Source organism: Mytilus trossulus, chromosome 11, assembly GCF_036588685.1.
Source record: "Mytilus trossulus isolate FHL-02 chromosome 11, PNRI_Mtr1.1.1.hap1, whole genome shotgun sequence".
Classification (NCBI taxonomy): Eukaryota; Metazoa; Mollusca; class Bivalvia; order Mytilida; family Mytilidae; genus Mytilus; species Mytilus trossulus.
Genome location: NC_086383.1, coordinates 42,708,032 through 42,729,491, shown reverse-complemented (window position 1 = coordinate 42,729,491; position 21,460 = coordinate 42,708,032). Strand labels below are relative to the sequence as shown.

Here is a 21,460-nt window from a genome sequence, read left to right as displayed (position 1 = left end):
ACGGTTTGACTACGCGTTTAGAGGTCTCTACCAAGTGTAAAGTAGAAAAGGGGTCATTAGGTGATTTGAGAGAGACAGATTATTATCGTACGACACCATGTAACACGGAAATATCACGGTTTGATAAGCAACGACACGTGTTGGGGCGTATGAACTACGGATACATATCAGTGTGCTATGGTATAAGTAAGAGTAAATACGAATAAGAACTGTCTTATACGGAATAGTACACACTGTCACTTGATGTAAGCTATTAATAATTTTTATTTAAGCTGATGATTTCTTGCTTTTGATGTCAGTTAATCAATAATTTTTTGATTGTGTTTGTTTTATGAAATGATTAAAGTCATATATATGGCACAAGTAAGTGATCGCTGGAAAAAAGTTTTAATCCAATTATTGAACCAATGCATACACATGTACATATATAATAAACTCAGTCTTCTGTGCAAGATTTTATCCTTTTCTTTCGCATACATTTTTTATCATCGTTACAAAATATTTCAATCGGTCGGTGTTGTGAAAATATGGCAGCTAGTTATTGGTCCTGTTTTGAAACCGAAGTTTAACGATTGCCACCCGTTTGTAAACAATAAACATAGTAGCACGAATAATATTCAAGTAAGCACGTGGATAAAGTTTATCTTGATGACGGAGTGACTTGCGTATTGCGATTACCAGATTTGTATCATAAATGTCAGGCTGCATAAGAAAACATGTCGGCGAATTATTTGCTGGAAGCAAGCAATGCAAAAAAAGTAAACTTCTTCTTAAGGATGTACACCTCTGAGGAGCCAAAGAATTCTAGAATTAAACTTTTTTTCTTAACCTGATTTTTAGGTTTATTAGACTGTAACAAAACAATTGGTAAAGAAAAAATCATATGGTGGTGTGCTTCTTTTTTTGCTACGGCCCTTTGAAAATGCACAATTTTGATGATTTTCTCACTTTTCATCGATTTTTACCTATTTTTGGGCTATTATCGTGAAAAAAATCAAAGTTCCACAATTAAACTTTTTTTCATACTTTCCATAAAGATGAAGTGGACCAATCTGAATAAATTTAACTTACAAAAACTATAGGTAGGTGTTAATATAAGAAAGTTTTATCATATTTTGATGCTTTTTTGTGTAAAATTTACCATACTGCCAATTTCGTATTTTTAGGATTTTTCTCATTTTAAAGAATAAAATGCATATTAATTCAACTTTTTTGTTATAAATGATTGAAAAAATACATATCTAAGAAAGTTGAAAAGACCAAAATGAGATGGGATGTATATTATTCTTGTAAAATCATTTTTTGTATCCCTCACCCATTTTACTCAAAATTTTGACTAAAAATACTGACTTGAATCGTCGTAAAATTTGAAAACTGGATTATTCAAAAACCGTTCATGGTAAATACACAATTTTTTCACAGAGTTATGTTTGGTTATAATATTTTTAAAATTCATTGATATTTTCCACTTCTATCATATGTTTTGGAAATAATTTAAGAACGAGATTTCAACGAGACTGAACGAGACTGAAAAGTCAGAAGAATACATCCTTAATTTGGACAAATTATATAATGTTCTTGAGAAAAAAAAGTATAGGTATTTTGGTTTTAAAATAAAAACTACCCATTTATGTATAAAAACAAATGTATATATATTTTTTTTATTTGAAGTTTCATATGACTTTAACTGCTTTGTCTTTACATGGGAGTGTTCTTCGTGATCTTCGTGATCCTCAGATCAACGACATATAGCAGTTCCAGAAACATCTATATGTGCAAAGTTCTTAAATCGAGCTGGATTTTCCGTACAAATTTTAGCTATGAGGGCCGCATACTGCCCTTGGATAGGCTTTTGGGGAAGTCAAACCCTGGTCCACAAATCTCTCTGCATCAGGTCACCTTAACTTATATCATCCAGGGCCTCGAGCTTTACATGGAGCTTTTGTGCCATATCAATATCAAATTCCCGCCAATTAGTTGCAAGCAGCTGTTACTTATTGTTCAGGTTGTATACTGTTATATATACATATACGGCAAGACACTAAATGTTACCTTCTAAGTAGGAAGCATTTATACAGAAGCAAGATTTTAGTTTGTCGTTGCCTGCAATATTTCATTTTTCGTCGTGTTGTTATGTAGTTAACCTGTTAAAATACTTTGTGAACCCTGACTGAGGTATTCAATGTACAATCGCTTTTATGTTTACTAGACAATATATATCACTTGGCCTGTAATTATTAAGTCAGATTCAAAATTTGATAAACATAGTTGTAAGAATACAGCAGTTAATTTAGAAAACTGGTTTTGTTTGAATCGTAATACTATACTATGTTTTAAAACAGGCTCAATACTAATTGTATTTGACGACATACATATCATTTTAACAATCTCATTTCTTAATTAATATAAATGTATATGTTTTTTAAATGCTGGCATTAAATCTGTTTGTTGTGTACCGTTGTGTGTTAGAAAAAAAGTTGGCGCATGTCATTTCAGAGATAAAACGTAATAAAATTTTGATATCAAAAACGCTACCTGTTATTTGTTCTTCAACATTCATGAAGTGTTTACTTCTCTTGAGATTTGATTAAGCCCCGTTCCATACATGTACATAAACTCTTCTGACGAATTCATAAATGTCGCAAAAATTCACGTATTTACAATTAGTCAAATATAACGACAGATTTCAAACCTGTTACCTTTTAAGAATTGTTACAAGTCATAACGCTGTATTTATGGCCACTTTTTACGATTCGTTTAATGTTGTGGTTCGAGAGTGTTTCTCTTTTTTCTTTTTTTATAAAGATTAGACAGTTGTTTTTCCTGTTTGAAAGGTTTTAAACGTGTCTTTTTGTTCCTTTTAAACAATGTAGCTTGCTATTTGGTGTGAGCCAATGCTCCGTAGTGCAGGCCGGACTTTGACCTTTAACCGTTAAGTTTCATAAATTTTGATTGAGAGTTGGCATTCATACCACATCTTCTTATAACTGTAGAAAAAATGAATGAAATAATAAAAAAAAATACAGCAGACAAATTTTTGGTAAAATCTTAATCCCAATTAGAAAAACACATTAATTTTTCAATAAAGAAAACAATCTGCTCCCTGCAGAGACTCTATCAACAAAACACCTAAGCATAAATAAGTCGTTCACTATCAATGCAGAATAAACGACAGCTAATAAATCATGTGTTTTAATCAGTTGATTTGAACGCAATGTTCTTTCCATTGCTATTAGATAATCTTGAATAGTAAAAAAAAAGGGGGGGGGTATGTTGGTCATCACATGGTGTGCGTGTTCATAATGTTTTGATTTTTGATTTTTGAAATTTCATTTTTCTGTCATTTTTTATTTCAGTTGTTTCTGTTTTACCTGTTCTTTAAATTATGTATATGTATTATCAATTTGAAAGGGGAAAAACATACACAAATATACCGCATTGATTAAATATGAAGTGACATTTAAACATTGTTAACCTATTTCTTAAGTTAACTAAACACGGAAGGTATTAATTCCCCCATTAAATTTAATTTTATTACAAAACACATTAATTTTTCAATAAAGAAAACAATCTGCTACCTGCAGAGACTCTATCAACAAAACACCTAAGCATAAATAAGTCGTTCACTATCAATGCAGAATAAACGACAGCTAATAGATCATGTGTTTTAATCAGTTGATTTGAACGCAATGTTCTTTCCATTGCTATTAGATAATCTTGAATAGTAAAAAAAAGGGGGGGGGGGTATGTTGGTCATCACATGGTGTGCGTGATCATAATGTTTTGATTTTTGATTTTTGAAATTTCATTTTTCTGTCATTTTTTATTTCAGTTGTTTCTGTTTTACCTGTTCTTTAAATTATGTGTATGTATTATCAATTTGAAAGGGGAAAAACATACACAAATATACCGCATTGATTAAATATGAAGTGACATTTAAACATTGTTAACCTATTTCTTAAGTTAACTAAACACGGACGGTATTAATTCCCCCATTAAATTTAATTTTATTACAAAATAACAAACGGATGTTTACGGATGTTTATGAACTTATTTACCTTGTATAAGTCGTACATGCCAACTTTTAAGACTGTTTACATTTTTTACATCATATAGTAAGTCATAAACTACTTTTAAATATTTTGAAGCATTCAACAACCGATGCAAAATTTTCTTTTTCATTCTGTTTTCAAATAGAAATATCTGAATTAAAATAAAATTTCAATACCCGATCATTACATGTTTTAATAATCACCGAGTTTGCATCAGCTTAGTTGCCAATATTACTTCATTTACTATAGTTAGTTAATATAAATTCCTCAAATGTGGTGATTGATACAATTTTTTTGGTAAATTTAGCAAAACAAGCAAGTTCGATTTCCTCCTCTTTTTGTTTTAATAAGGCATATATTAAAATCACCATCTCATATTTTTATATAATATTTTCATTGTAAAGAGACCATCAGGTTATTCACATTATCGTCTTTGTATCTCTTGTGGATTGCTCTCTCGTCGCCGATCACACTTAATTGTGTATTCACGTGAAAAATGAAATCAAGAACACAAAACTAGGATACAATATTATGTTCTTGGTTATATATAACTATTAAATCATATTTTACATCAGACAAAAATATGGTATACGATACCTTGTCCAAACCAACAGTTATGATTGAAAAGCATCACACATCAGCATTGTATTGTAAACACAGCTGACAGGATCATCTCCAATGTTTTCTTTGTTCAATTTGCTAGTGAAATACACAAAATTGATAAATAATACAATGGAATTTTAATCATTATTTTTATTTGTAAAAACGTATAATTGTTTTTTTTTCAGTCAATTACTGAATAGGAAAACATGAAATTTGAATATTTCATTTTGATTCCATTAGTGTCTTAGAAAGAATGATATGCAAATATTTAATTAATGATATATGACACTTTTCATTGTACCTGTTGACTATATACATGATATAAATACATGTTAAAATGTACCTATTTAAGCTTAATAATAAAAAAAAATAATCACCAAAGCTGTTAACCGACATACAAAAATAATGAATAATTATATAATTTAAAAATAGACATAATCATACCACACCTTTTTCTTTTTTTATGATACACATTTATGTATTCGATTGATCAGTATTTACAATCTACTTTTCACCAATAAAAACAAATGGCCCGTAAGTATACCTATAACAAGAATTTGTTTTCATTCCGATGAATTGCACAAAAATAACAGATGATTCAGAAGATTCTTTTCTTGTACTATAATAAAATAAAAAAAAAAACAACGGATATCTGATAGCCATGCATTCATGACACGAAAATCCGGATATGCACAACAGAAAAAGCAGAACCACAAAGGATCATCGCTTTTTGCTGGTTTATATCTCAAAGTCACAACGACAACATATCAAAAGTGATTGAAACGAAAACACTCGCCAAATTATCTTTTATTTCAGTGGAATATTAAATCTGTATCTTTGATTAATTGCACATAACAACACCTTATGCAAGAATCCAGGCATTCGATTGGTTGATAGCCAGACTGAGTGTATATTTCACCAATTTACTGTTATCAAATGAATATCGTTCATTTATTAATGCCGCCGGGGTATATGAAAAATCTATCCGATTTGACGCTTGAAACGTCACGATCATCAATGCGTTTTTAAACTTAAACATTTGGTGAAATTAAAAAGATATAGCATGTTCTTGGGGGGTATTTGCGAAAAATACCAGTCTTGAGTATGAACTTTCCTCGCCTTACGGCTCGCGAAATTCAACATTCTCTAGACTAGTATTTATCGCAAATACCCATCCTTAACATGATATTTCTGCTCAATATTGACTGTCAACTTATCCGATATGATATTTTTTATGTATTTCATGTGTTCTTAAAACAAAAAATATGTTTCATATCTGGTTAAATAAGCGATATAAGACACAATGTACTCGTATTAACAAACTATAAGTTTTAGTCATGTTTAGACAAACAGGATTTGCTTAAAAAACATATCAAACGATTTGTTTTAATCATTTTTTGAGCGTGACAAACACATTTGTTTCTGTTACGAATTCGAATCTTGCGTAAAGGTAAGAGTAATACGATAATTGTTTCAGTATTGGACATGCTGTACTTCACTTTAGATCGTGCGCTTTGTCTTCTTATTAGGCTTCAATTTACGCTCACTTAACAATGCTTAAGGCCTAACAAAATTATAATCAATATCATAATATATGTTTGTAGCCAAGCAAAAAACAACTACAACTGTCTTTAGTCAATGATATAAAAGTCATAGAGTATATCAAAGTGTAATCTACATTCCATTTGACCACTCCACTTGCTTATAATCTTCTTGAAAAAAAGAAGATTTGTTAACGCTAAATGTTCTGTCTACAATTTTCAATTTGTTTATTTTATCTTTTTATAAATACAATGTTTTTCACCTATAACACACACACACACACACACACCAACACACACATACTCACACACACACCAACACACACACACACACACAAATATGACAAATGCAATTAGATATTTGAAATGCGTGAATAAGTAATCCATTCATTGTAACCGAATACAAAACAGCAGGAATACATATTATGGGGAAATTGTTTGTGTCAATTCGTTGTTCGCATTGTTTTTTTGCCCAAAACGAAAAATACTGCATTCCAAAAGTAAAATAACGAAAAAAGTTTGAACTCGGAGAAAAATTTAAAGTGAAAGGACCTAGTCAAATGGCGAATAAAATCGTAATTTCTTCTATTTTTGTTTTCTTTTTTCTGTAATTTATCCTTTATTCGTATTCTCAAACCTTTAATGATATAAACACGGAAGGTATTCGCCAATAAAACTTATTTTTAGTACGAAACTACAAACGGATGTTTACGAACTTCACCTTTCATTAGTCATTCATCACTTAAGACAGGAAAGACTATCAGTAACTGTATTCATTCAGTAAGTAATAATTAAAAACTACGTACTATCTATTTTGAAGTATTGAAAATTAACATTGAAAATATTTCATTACAAAATTCAAATTTCTTTTTATTTAAAAAAAAAAAGTATAATCAAGAAGCTCCTGAGTTTTTCTTTGCCAAATAATATTCGTTATACATACTGTCAATCACTTGTTCATTACAATCGTAAACCATATGTATGTTTTCTTCTTCTAAATTACCATTACAGCATGAACTATAATCTTCAAACTTCTATATCGATTCTTTGTCAAAATGTAATCGAACCTTGCTGCCAGCTTCTATCAAATAATGTAGCAATTTTTTTTTAAAGCGGTGGTTTTTTTCGTGACCACCTTTTGTAGTGTAAACTTATGTTCATTTTCGATAACTAAGTTCCTTTTAGTGCTACACTTGTAACACATATTAAATAAAAGAACTCAAAACTGTAATACGAGATTTGCTTGATTATATACGAAAAATAAACATACATATCACACTACATCAGATATAAGCAGGGCATACAATACGTTGCTTATATAAGGTTTACGGTTAAAAAACATTCCACACCCATCATTAATTTACACTTTTTTCATAAAGATAATTTTTCGTACCTCAGAAAACCACGATTAAATAGCCTTGTTGTATCATGTGTGAATGTATAGAATTATTTCTAAAAAGCGACAGCTACGCTGTACATTAAAGGTATAATTTATATATTTTGACATGAAAGAATCACCAAAGAATATACGATAGTATATAAAACCCAACGTAGAAAATCTAATAACGAACAACAGGAACCCGACTCGAGACCGGTCGTAATTTCTGGTGTTTCAGAAAGGTAAAAAAACGTATCACTATGGCAATAGATCAGACTATTTGCATACCAATAAACAAACTGATAGAAAGTGATTACAGTATATAAGTCATTGACAGTTGTTATCACATTAGTTTAAGCCATAATTTAACAATATTACAGCATATGGCATTGAGACGTAAAACGGTTATAGGACAACACAGCGCACGATACTAATAAAACAGTGTATCCATTTATTAAGGCAAAATCACTTCGCACAAATAAAAACATCAATCAAATAATCTTTTAATGTTTAATGTAGTTCCAAAACGGTACCTTTCTTTATCTACAAGATCACTGGGGTACAACTGATGACCGTAATTACATTCTCGGTCATCCCAAGATGTCGGACAAAAAATTACGTCAGTATTTGTATTGTCTGTTTAAGAGTTTCTATATCATTTCCTTTACAAAACATTCATTGTTACGATGTAAATTTATAAAAGATTCAAACGGAAATCACAAATTACTACCGAGAAATGTGTATAATACAGAAAATTGGATTTAAAAAATCGCTAAGATGACCGTAAATCATAATCGAGATGACCATAACAGGATCATCGATTCATAACAAGAGTGACCGTAATTGGTTAAAAGATTACCGTAATTTGTAAAGGTTGACTGTATTTTTTAAAGGATGACTGTAATTTTTAAAGGATGACCGTCTATTCTAAGAAATATCCATAATTGTATTTATAGCTTTTTGTTGAGTTTGTTTCAATAGGGGCTTGCTTAGTGGATATTGATATATTTAATCAGTTTCTTTTTAACTATTAGCCGTATTTTGAGTTTATGACAATGATAGTAAATAGTATATTTTTCGTAAATAATTAAATATCTATTGATAACGACATTAAAATTTGAATATAAAGTGATAGCGATACGACGAAAAGTTGAAGAAAAAATCCCTGGTCAAATATAAACATATGAATATCCAGTAATCGAGCCAATGTGTATGGTTACAGAGGAAGCACATTAAAATCGTAACATCTGCCGAAAAGTGACACATTCCCTTGACAACACCGGATCTGATGGAAATGCGAAATTAAATTTATTCTGCATTCAGTTGGTTTTACTGGTATGTTTTCAGCTGATAGAGCTTTTGCTTTATAACCCCTAAAAGTTAACTCCCTTACCCTTGAACAGTTTCTTTATAGTAACCAAGAATGCCAGCTTTTCTGGAACATATTTTATGGAGTATATTGTTGACTGGGAATAAAACGTTCTGACATCCAGTAACAAATGAAAAGCAATATGTTCAGTAAATATTCCATTAGATAGGGATTTCAATACGGAAATAAAGTCCTATTATCGCCCTTTCTTATTTCTAGTTTTGCTTAAATAATTGGCAATAGTTCATAAATATAAAAAAAAAGATGTGGTATGATTGCCAATGAGACAAACTAAATGTCACAGAAATTAACAACTACAGGTCACCGTACGGCATTCAACAATGAGCAAAGTCCAAACCGCGTTATCAGCTTTAAAAGCCCTCTAAATAAAAATGTAAAACAATTCAAACGAGAAAACTTACGACCTAATAAAGTTAATTTTAAATTCCGTTTGACAGCCTTCTTCTACATAATTGCCAATGACGTTCAAATTTGATACAGTCTGTTCTTCTTAATTAATATTTAGCTTATAACCTAGCACATAGCCTTGCATTATTTTAAGTTTTGTTACTGCAACTCCGAAATGCACAGACCGATATGCAGATTGAGAAGTGTTTTCATCGAAAACTTTATTTCTAAAACTATTAAAATGTTTGTGGACAAACATGATTGTCTATAGTGTGTATCAAACTGCTGTATACAATAAATGACGAGAATTGCAGGTGGTATAGTGATAAGACATGTACCTATCTGAAATAAAGTACATTATTTTGAAATGGTAATTGGAACTAAAATGGGTGTATATGCATTGGCACTTTTCAAAATATGTATGTCTTATATGATATTAATAAAAATCCAAATAATTAAAAAAAAAAATGGCTTGTACCTAGCTTGAGGCTATATATGGTAGACTAAGTATTTTTTCTTCTTCCTATAGGAAAATGCAGTCTTATAAATCCGTTTTATACCAACACGATTTACTATTCGATTAAAAGAAGGTGATATAGATACAATGTACGGATATTTCTTAGAACTGATATTCATTTTTTAAATGTTACGGGCAACTTTTATTAATTACGGTCATCCTTCACACATTACGGTCATCTATTCACCAAGCACGGTCATCATTGTTATATGTTACGGTCATCTTAAAAATATTTAAATCACGATTTACGGTCATCTTAGAGATTTTTTTCAAATTCAATTTCCAGTTTAATACACATTTCTCGGTAGTTATATGCGATTACCATGTGAATCTTTTATAAATTTATATCGTACCAATGTATGCTTTGTAAAGAAAATGATATAGAAACACTTGAACAGACAATACAAATACTGACCTAATTTTTCGTCCGACATCTTGGGATGACCGTGAACGCAGTCATCAGCTTTACCCCAGTGAAGATGTATATCATGAGTGTAAGCGGTTCCATAGTTGTAACAAAGACTAAAAGACACAACTGCATGTGTACAACTAGTGTTTTTAAAACAAGGTTATCTCTCCTTCTTTATTTTGTATTTGTTAAATAGACGAAACTGATTGGTTTCACAATGAACATTTAAGACATTTAAATATGAATTATAGTCCCTGTTATAATACGTGTACGAAAAATAATTTCCTTCTTCAGTGAAAAACCTGACTCGACAGGAAGTATAAAGATGAGAATTGAATATTTAATGTTGTGTCCTTTGTTGTGTATTTCTGCGAAGAAAGATGAAAAAGGTAAGAAAACATTAAACATGTGTATGGTTATATTTATGAATTAACTGTTTACAAATTTTAGAATTTTTTGAAAATCTAAGGCTTTTTTTTACCTCAGGCAGAGATTAGCTTAGCTGTATTTGGCAAAATTTTTAGAAATTGGGTCCTCAATTTTCTTCAACTTCGTACTTTATTTGGCCTTATTAACTTTTTTTGGATTCGAGCGTCACTGATGAGTCTTTTGTAGACGAAACACGCGTCTGGCGTATATACTAAATTTAGTCCTGGTTTCTATGATGAGTTTATTTACAACCACTGGGTCGATGCCACTGCTGGTGGAGATTTATTTACCCGAGGGTATCACAAACCCAGTAGTCAGCACTTTTTGTGCTGACATGAATTGTCATTGGTATGGTTATTTTTATAAATTTACTGTTTACAAAGTTTTTAATTTTTTGAAAAAAATAAGGCTTTTCTACCTCAAGCATAGCTTACCTTAGCTGTATTTGGCAAAACGTTTAGGAATTTTGGTTCTCAATGTTCTTTAACTTCGTATTTTATTTGGCATTTTTAACTTTTTTGGATTCGAGCGTCACTGATGAGTCTTTTAACACAAAAATATCGTATAATAGACATTTTTTTCTCTCTCTGTTTGTTATGAAGTGAAAATATGGCAGCTCAATGATTATCATATTTTAAACCGTAGTTAACCAATTGTCACCTTAAAATAAACAATCAACAAAGAAGCGTGGACATTGAGCTCGTGTACAATCAGATAGCAGTTTATTTCAGTGACAGATCTGTGTTTATTGCGACCACCAGATTTTACGAGAAGGGTTATGGTCAGGTCATTTGAATACGAAAAATATTTTGGCGAATTGCTTCCTGGACGCAAGCAATTAAAACAAATGGAAACTTCAAATTAAAGAATATTCTTCACCAAAAAAGTATATGTACACAAGTTTAATAATGACAACTATCCATTTTGTTATTAAAAAAACCGTATGCATATATCTTTTTTTTTAATTTGAGGTTTCATATGACTTTCATCTTTAGGAGAAAAAAAATATATAAAATTCACCTTTAGAACGCTTAATTGGTTATAATTGCAGTAAGATAACCTGTGCTACGGAAATACCTGTATATCTAGTATGTAATTTATTCGAAAAGTTGTGTTAGGCTATATACAATATGTATGTACAAGTATGCAATGATTACTAAGTTTATGAAAAGCTTCGTTATGTTATATTTACTTGGTTAGTATACATTACCACGTTTTGACGTATATACTAAATTTATTCCTGGTATCTATAATGAGTTTATTTACAACCACTGGGTCGATGTCACTGCTGGTGTAGATTTATTTCCCCGAGGGTATCACAATCGTAGTCAGCACTTTTTGTGCTGATATGAATTGTTATTGATATGGTAATATTTTTAAATTTACTGTTTACAAATTGAAAAAACTAAGGCTTTTTTACTTCGGGTATAGATTACCTTAGCTGTATTTGGTAAAACTTTAAGGAACTCTGGACCTCAATGCTCTTCGATGCTCTTTAACGTCGAACATTATTTGGCCTTTTTTTTACTCCTTTTGATGCGAGCGTCACTGTTGAGTCTTTTGTAGACGAAACGCGCGTCTGGCGTATATACTAAATTTAGTCCTGGTATATATGATGAGTGTATTTACACGCATAAGGTTTTACGCTTAGTCGTCAATATTTTTTGTTGAATTTCATGATTATTGATCATCATTGATCATGGTACAATAAATTTACCAAATGTATATTTATCTGTTATTAAATGGTAAATTGATAAGATGACAGTTGTTAAAAGAATACTAGATTTTATTGTTTTTGTTAGACTATAACAGACAGTCTGACTGACCGTGAAGTTTTGTTTGGGATGCAGCTGTGTCTTTATTGCAAAAATTTATCAGACCAAGTTGTATACTTGATTACTTTGTGTGATTTTATTCTAACCCTATACATGTAGTTGTGTGTTAAAGAGTGAATAACAATCTTGCATGGACGGGAGAGTGTTGAAGGCTGTTTTGGAACAATCATGCACATTCAAATTTAAAACTGAAAGTTTCTATCAAATGTCAAAATCAAAAGCTCAAACACATCAACAGAATTGATAACAAAGTCATAGGCCGTGTTCACACCAAACGCCGTGTACAGTAACATGTTTGCATTTGGCTTAATGCAATGTACACTTGTTTCACATTATATGTGTTCACATCTATACACCTTGTTTGGTTACATGTACATAAGATTTGTTTACACTTGTAAACTATATGTCATTTGAATGTTCATTACGTAGAACCGAATTCAAATGTTCAGACAACTTTTCTAGCAGTTAGGGAACGACCATTTGACTTAAAAAAAGTGGGATGGATTTCCCACAATTTGTTTTGAACTAGAGGCTCCAAAGAGCCTGTGTCGCTCACATTGGTCTATGTGAATATCAAACAAAGGAAACAGATGGATTTATGACAAAATTGGGTTGTGGTGATGGGGATGTGTTTGTAGATATTTTTTTCTAAACATTCTTGCTGTTTACAATTATCTCTATCTATAATGAACTTGGTCAAATAGATTCAGTTGAAAATATAAGTGAAAATTTACAATTTTTATGAAAATTGTTAAAAATTGACTTAAAAGAGCAATAACTCCCTAAGGGGCCAATTGATCATTTTGGTTATGATGACTTATTTTTAGGTCTTACTTTGCTGTACATTATTGCTGTTTACAGTTTATCTCTATATAGTAATATTCAAGATAATAACCAAAAACAGCAAAGTTTCCTTAAAATTACCAATTCAGGGGCTGCGTAACCTAACAACAGGTTGTCTGATTCATCTGAAAATTTCAGGGCAGATAGATCTTGACCTGATAAACAATTTTACATCCGTAAGATTTGCTCTATATGCTTTGGTTTTTGAGTTATAAGCCAAAAACTGCATTTTACCCCTATGTTCTATTTTTAGCCGTATAGGCCATCTTGGTTGGTGTGCTTGGTCAACGGACACAATTATAAGAGGAGTTTCAGAGGAGAAGATTTTTCTAAAAGATTACTAAGATTTACGACAAATGGTTAAAAATTGACTATAAAGGACAATAACTCCTATGGGGGTCAATTGACCATTTTGGTATTTTGACTTATTGGTAGATCTTACTTTGCTTAAATTTTTGCTGTATACAGTTTATCTCTATCTATAATAATATTCAAGATAATAACCCAAAAATTTACTTAAAATTACCAATTCAGAGACAACAACCTAACAACGGGTTGTCTGATTCATCTGAAAATTTCAGGGCAGATAGATCTTGACCTGATAAACACTTTTACTCCATGTCAGATTTGCTCTAAATGCTTTGGTTTTTGAGTTAAAAGCCAAAAACTGCCTTTTACCCCTATGTTCTATTTTTAGCCCTGGCGGCCATCTTGGTTGGTATGCCGGGTCACCGGACACAATTTTCAAACTAAATACCCAAATGATGATTATTGCTAAGTTTGGTTGAATTTGGCCTAGTAGTTTCAGAGGAGAAGATTTTTGTAAAAGTTTACGGACGACGGACAACGGACGCCAAGTGATGAGAAACCTCACTTGGTCCTTTGGGCCAGGTGAGCTAAAAATTGGGTCATACAGACGATCAGAATAAACAAACATTCTAAATCCAAAGTTTCCTCATACATTATAGTGTTAAATATTAAATTGGTAGCATCGAGAAAAAAGGCGTCCTTAAGGACGAAGAAAAAGAATTACGATGTTAAGAATCACTACATTTATATCTTTTCTGTTTGTTTTAAATCGGGTAATTATCTCCAAGGAGGAATTGGCAAGGGGGGGGGTTAATGTTTTTTTAAAACTTCTAACTGTATTTTTAATAACGGACCTGAGATACAAAAAACAAAAAACAATTAACCTCACCCTTTTTCAGTAATGCATTTATGATAAAATCGTTGTTTGGGTAAAAACCAGTGGCAAAAGATTTCTGACAGTGTGTACGTCAGTCTAGTCGATTCGGGAAGACCTTTCAAAATGAAGTATGTGTTCGGCTATTCTGATGAATTAGTCTTGATAATGGGTTAATGCGGCTACGCTAAGTGTTTTTACAAAAAAAAATATATCAAGCTAGACAAATATTTCTGTGAAGAACTTTATTAATAAGTGTTGTAAGTATCAATGTTATACAGACATCGGTTCTTTTTTTTGAAATATACATGGGAAAATTAAAGTTCTGAAAACCTAGTTTTGTGTACACTCAACCTACACAAGGCATACATCGAGTAACGACTGCATGTAGACAATATATGATTTAAACTATTTTATCAATGGGAACGTAATTATGTTTAGTTTATGTGTGAGTTACACTAACACAACACCGAGTTTAGGTCAATGTGAACACGGCTATATTCTTGACATGGTATATAAATTTTCGTCTGTAGAAAATTGTGGATTTAACCTGGTTATAAGGCTAGCTAAATCTCTCACTTGTATGACAATACAAATGTCAGAAACAGAGGCACAGTAGTCACCATAATGTTATAATCTTTATCAATATAAAAACACACAAATATGTAACAAATAAGCGTTAAAAAGGCAATTGTCAAATTTAACAACCACATACATTGACTTTTGTTATACAATTTCATTTATCTATAATGTTAAATCCACCCATAAAGTACTCAATGAGTTTAAATAGTTGGAACGAATCCTTACTCGGACAGGCACATTGTTAGGTTAACATTAACTCAGATGTAGAGTACCGCGTTTGACGTACATTAGTTGAGCAGCATGTAAACGTCACACAGTTAGATATCAAATAATGTTGTCGTTCAAAGTAAAAGCAGAATATTGTCAATATTTTAGGCATGTCCTCTACAGAATCTTAAATAGCAGTTTACCTTGTTTTCTCATCGCTTGTCCATATGCTAATTGTGAATTTCTTATAAAAAAAAGAGCGAGAAAATACAAAAAGGGATATAGACAGAGCACATAAGCAAAAAATGAAAGACAGGAACATTGTTTTATCGTCGACTCTCAAAAACGAAAAAAAACCACTTTAAGAGCCACTTCTGAAAGCCTTCTTGATAAACGATAAAAACGTATTCATTGATATGCAAAGCATATGATAGTTATAAAGGTATGACGTTATGTAACTAAATTATATTATCATATATTACAATTCATATCAAATTACAAGCCTGGTACCTTTGATAACTGATTACGACAAATTCACATATCTGATCTAAATAGCTACACCAACTTCTTGCAACTAGGGCGATAAACATATTAATAAAATCAGCATTAACATTGTTTACGCCAGACGTACATTTTGTGTACAAATAATGCATCAGTGAATATGAAATCACATAATCTAAATTATGGTCAAGTAATGTATGCAGCAACGATCATCTAAATTCCTAGCTAAGCACGAATTATACGTCGAAGAATGTCTTCTATATTTTGTTTAGAAGTATAATAATGTTAATATGTTATTACGCATTTTGCAATTTATTTTACAAATAAAATTTTGTTCATACTACATAACAATTTAGAAAACAATGTCCGTACCCTGTCATGTCTTGTTTTTTTTTAATTCGAGGCATATCTTTTATTATGTTATTTCTCCTTGTTTCAAAATATTTTCTATTATTCTAGCATACTGTTTAGGTAGATGTGGGATTATCTATGACAAAAAACTTCCCTGTCAGTGTAACACAGCTTGTAAAGAGCACCGTGACTGTTGTGCAGATTATGACAATTCCTGTCCAAAAGGTGTGTTTATGTTTTAAACTATTATTTTTAACAATCAAAGAAACGCTGCTAAATCTTTCATTGTAGGCCCACACATTATTGAAAAGTAAGAAGTGAACAATTCGTCAATGGATAGTATTAGAAAATAATTTGATAGTTTTCTAATATTTTCTAAGTTAATCTAAAAAGATGCACACCATTTAAAAATATATCGTATATAGAGCAGCTATAAATTTTTTTATGCGTCCCTGAATTGCATTTTTTGAATGAAATTTTTATCGTCTAAAACTACAATACCAACTGTTTGAATTATTTTTTTTAACTTTAAAGCAAAGATGCATGTTCCGCATTTTGACATAAAGTTTGACCTTGTTAATTTATATAATAGACAACCTAGCATTGACTTTTCAAATGTGTATTGCTTTTGTAGAATTTTGTACTGGAAGGTGTGGCCAACCTTATGTCCAAGCACACCAATGTTATTGTAACACAGAGTGTAAAAAGCATAAGAACTGTTGTGATGACTATGATGCTTTGTGTTTTCTAGGAGGTTTGTTGTAATGCTGTTTTATTAATATCAGAAACATTTGTTATTTTTTGTTTGTTAACATTTACAAATTATCTCAATCTACCACGTAATTTTGATACGCTGTTTACTGATACAACGCGATAAGACAGACATATACAACCCTGTTTATAACTGTCCTGACTCCATCTGGTCTTTGAAGCACTTTCACGACTAAAATATTTTCATACAAACTGTACCCCAAAGGCTGTTGTATTTGTGGCTAAACAATGTCTCAACACAGGGAAGTAACAAATCATTAAAATGTATCATCTTTCAAGTATATTACCGACTGGCCGCAATCGGGAACACTGTGACAAAGGGAATACAACATCGGAGTTAAACAGGTGGAAAAATAACACTATATGCCTGACGGAGGACTGATCAGCTTTGCTGCTTTGCTTGTAAACATGAATGTTCTAAAACAAAATGTCGAAAGCATCTCCAAGGATTATTTAATCATAACTAAGTGAGCAGCTTTCAGTCCAATAGCGACCAACCAAAAAAATCAAATCAACCAGAGGTTGACATTGACCGATGGAGCAAGAACCTTGGTTTTTAAATATGAACTTTAAACATTTCATATTTTTTTTTACTTTGCAGTTAATGAATCAAGCACTTCAAATCATATTATCTCTGTGACAACTTTTATCACTTCAGGTAAACATATTTTTTTAAATGAAGAAATAAACAAACAATGCATTAGCATAAGTGACATGGTGTAAAAAAACCATAAGTTTTTCGCATCCGTCATCTTCGACTATTGTTTGCTTACCATTATAAAAATCATATCTTTTGAAACTACTAAGCAAAATATGTCACTTCTTGGCTATAGCAGTAACTAGTTATGGATATGTTTTGGTAAGATTGTCCAATTACAGTAATTTTAAAAGGTTAAAATGGTCAGCAAGACAAAAGTAAACAACAAAAAAAACACTGAACGTCAAGGAAAATTAAACACAGAAAAGTTTAAATCGAATTGCAACATCAAAGGCTCATACACATCAAACGAATAGAAATAAATTTTATTGTACTTCAATTGTAAGTTATACACTGTTCGTGTTTAGGACATAACGTGTAGAAGATAGTCAGAAACAACAAACATAAAAAGGTATGAGCTTTCTAGATCAAGAACAATGAGATTGTAGTCAAGCATTTAATGTTGGTATACCTGTCGTTTGAGAGTGTTCTTTATTACATGTGAATATAACCTTTGGTAAGCGACACAGGATATTTTGATACTCTAATTTTGTATATTTGTTGAAATCTTTAATTTTTTTATTACAATATATTATTTATGAATGACTAAATTCTTTTGTTAACGAAAACGATTTTTATAAACTTATAATGATCATGAACATATGATATAATTTTTGGCAGATATTCAAATTGAGTCAACAAGAATATCAACTACACCACTAAGCACAGATTCAGGTAAGATAGATGAAAAAACAAATGACATTCACATGTTAAAACGGCTAGATACTAAGACACATCTTTTACCTTTTTTTTTTGCCTTTGTGCAAATATATTACCACTAAAATTGATATAAATACACAAAAACTGTCATGAGCACCATTGCTTGGTTTTATAGAAGTAAATGTTCAAAAAATCATATCACTTCGATGCAAAACTATAAAAATTTTAACGGAATATTAAATTATTTCCCTTTCGATTTTTTCCGAATTTTTGAGAACTTTCAAGAATTGTTATTTTTCGTAGTAAGCTGACCATTTGTGGACATTTAAATGTATCTCATTGACTATCGCAACGCTAAACCTATCTACAATTACGTGAATTGTAATATTTAATTTATAGTAACAGCTTACGCACGGTATAAGCTTATCTTTATCTGTACATGAACATGGAAGATAATTTACTTAGTAAACAGTATAAAAGTATAACATGTGTAATGCATGTTTTTTTTTTTTTTTTGCTGTTAATATAGTGATGTTTTTTATATTCTTATAAGTTTTCATTGTTATTGATTCGTGCTGATTATACAGATAATAAATATTTATAAATTCATTTTGTAGCAATTATCAAAACTGACATAGAAGAAAGCAGCTCTGGTAGGGAACGTATAATATGTGTAAAATACATATTTATTATGAAAAACCCCTGACTTACAACATTATATAAAATTACTCTTTCAAGATTCAATCACGAATAATTATTAGAAAAAACTGTGTGTTTACCTTCATAATACAAGAATGACCTGTGTATGAGGTCAATATGAAGATATGTCAACATGAAAGAAGTACATGTACATTGACTGAAGACGAAGTTGAGGTCGAAATGTTTCTTCAGGTTGATATATCCTCGTTAGTTAGAGTATACCAAATAATCATATAGTTATACAAGTGCAGTTGTAAAACATTCTCCCAAATAGAAAATAAGAAAATACTTTAAACTGGTATGAAGAGCAATCATGGTTAAGCCTTGGTGAAAAATGCATCTTGCGATGTCTTTTTTAATTGTTTTTATATGAGTTTCTTTCCTAAAAAGACGTGCACAACGTTTAAATACAAATTGGAACGGAAGACTTGCACATGAAAGCAATGATAGCGATCTCATCAATACTTTATACATAACTAATAACTAATTTCAAGTGCAAACAACACTTTCGTTTTCACAGTTTTTGAGTCGAAGTTCATAATTGTATAAATATATTAGGAACAAATATCGCAAAGAAGATTTTGTTTCTTTTCAGGTCTGATCGCTGGAGTTGCTGTGTCACTGACAGTTGTAATGCTTATAGTAGTCGTTATACTGGTACTTGTTTTCAGAAAGTAAGCATTCGGTTTATTGTGGTCAGTCCTCACTTTTATTTTGATGTTCAATGTCAACTTACAAGAAAAAAAACAGCATGACAAAAGAAAAATGAAAAAAAAACGTGTAATACTGATTTTTTTTTATCACACACTGGAACGACATTCAAAACGTTTAAACACAAAACAAGAAATATCTTTAAAAATCTAAGTTTTGAGAGCATAAACAACTCAAATGACATTGTCTGTATTTTCAATTCGTTATGTTTTTCAATATTGAAAAACTTACGTCGCCATTCTCTCAAGCAAATCAACATTATATATGAAAGTCTTGTTGCTTTACCTGGTGATTTCTTTTACAATTGCACAACTTTCTCTTTTGGTTTCATATGCTACATATTATCTTAGAACACGCGTCTTGTGCACATAAAAAACAAAAAAAACAAATGGAATTTATGTTCATTCTTCTGATCCTGATTTAATATATATTGCATTTCATTGTAGAATGCATCTAAGAAAACAATCACTCCCCAAGACAGTGGTTAATGAAAAACGTACATCTAAAATAAACTATTACACAACAGAAAATGTTCCAGAAGATCAATACCATGACATTGATATATCAGATGGGGACTATTGTTTAGCAGCTGCTATATCTGATGAAACTGGAACTGCTGATGGGACTAATGACGCCGACTCAACATATAATAGGGCAATATCTGGTGTTTACGATCAATTAAACGGGAAAGATAATAGAAAAATTTCGAAAAAATATGAAAATGAAAACGCATCGAAACTTGAGGGAAGCAAATCAGAAATTTATACTTTGACCTCTAATCAAACTGTTGATATACACACAAAGGATAACAACTCAAGTGCTAAATTGAAAACACCAGATTCAGTGGACTTCGATCCTACTTATAATCATTCTAATAACGTAATTGTGAGAGAAGACCTAAGCAATTATGATCATTTTAGCAACACATAGCAACCTATAGGTTACAATATTTAGAAAATTATGTTCCATTCCTACTATCAATGTCCAACTAGGCCTATGGGAAATATGAACAATAATATGTTATTCTGGTTTTTGTACCTCAAGTTGTTTTTCTGTATAAACAAAAGCGGATATATTTATACTATCTCATTCCATAAACTGTTTGCCAGCCACTGTTTTTCTTACTACTTTTTCATTGAAACAGTTTCAAACAATGTCATCATTGAGTATATTGATTATTCTACCTGTCTGGTCATGGACTTGACTATACTATAAGCCATGTTAATATTGTAAATGGTTCATCTGTGTATGTCTTTCCTCGATATCTAAATTTAATGTTAAAAAAAAGGAAATAGAAAATAGTTCTGCGCGAAATCTTGTTAGATCTAAAACATAACACGTGTATAATATAGGTCTATCGTCGCCTTCACAATCTGTCATTGGTTTATTGTATGGAAATGTATCAAGATTGCGTGTATCATATGCATGTGAATCGTTACACAAATATTCTAGTTATTGTTTACTGCGAATACAATATTTACAAATGTCACATGGTCAAGTCCATCTTGTGTATGTTTTTGTGGCTTTTCACTAAATAGTGTACGTAGACTTTATTAGAGTTTATTTAAAGTTGTTTTGTTAGGTACAATAAACACTTGACTGTCTAAGAGTAACTCATTTAAGAATAGAAAATAAATGGGGAATGTGTCAAAGA

General features: G+C 31.0%; 1 protein-coding gene across 1 annotated transcript; it reads left to right on the top strand.

Annotated features, from left to right (window-relative positions):
* The first annotated feature begins 6,936 nt into the window (after nucleotides 1–6,936).
* On the top strand, nucleotides 6,937–21,336 carry LOC134690377 (uncharacterized). Its single transcript, XM_063550348.1, has 9 exons — nucleotides 6,937–6,976; nucleotides 10,572–10,666; nucleotides 16,317–16,433; nucleotides 16,843–16,962; nucleotides 17,581–17,637; nucleotides 18,358–18,411; nucleotides 19,014–19,049; nucleotides 19,691–19,769; nucleotides 20,253–21,336. The coding sequence occupies exons 2-9, from the start codon at nucleotides 10,603–10,605 to the stop codon at nucleotides 20,734–20,736; spliced, it is 1,011 nt and encodes a 336-aa protein (XP_063406418.1). The 5' UTR covers nucleotides 6,937–6,976; nucleotides 10,572–10,602; the 3' UTR covers nucleotides 20,737–21,336.
* Nucleotides 21,337–21,460: the final 124 nt, after the last annotated feature.

Coding starts and splice junctions, on each gene's coding strand:
- LOC134690377 (XM_063550348.1), top strand. CDS start 10,603: ATGAGAATTGAATATTTAATGTTGTGTCCTTTGTTGTGTATTTCTGCG. Junction 16,434..16,842: donor TGACAATTCCTGTCCAAAAG/GTGTGTTTATGT, acceptor TTGCTTTTGTAG/AATTTTGTACTGGAAGGTGT. Junction 19,770..20,252: donor CTGGTACTTGTTTTCAGAAA/GTAAGCATTCGG, acceptor ATTTCATTGTAG/AATGCATCTAAGAAAACAAT.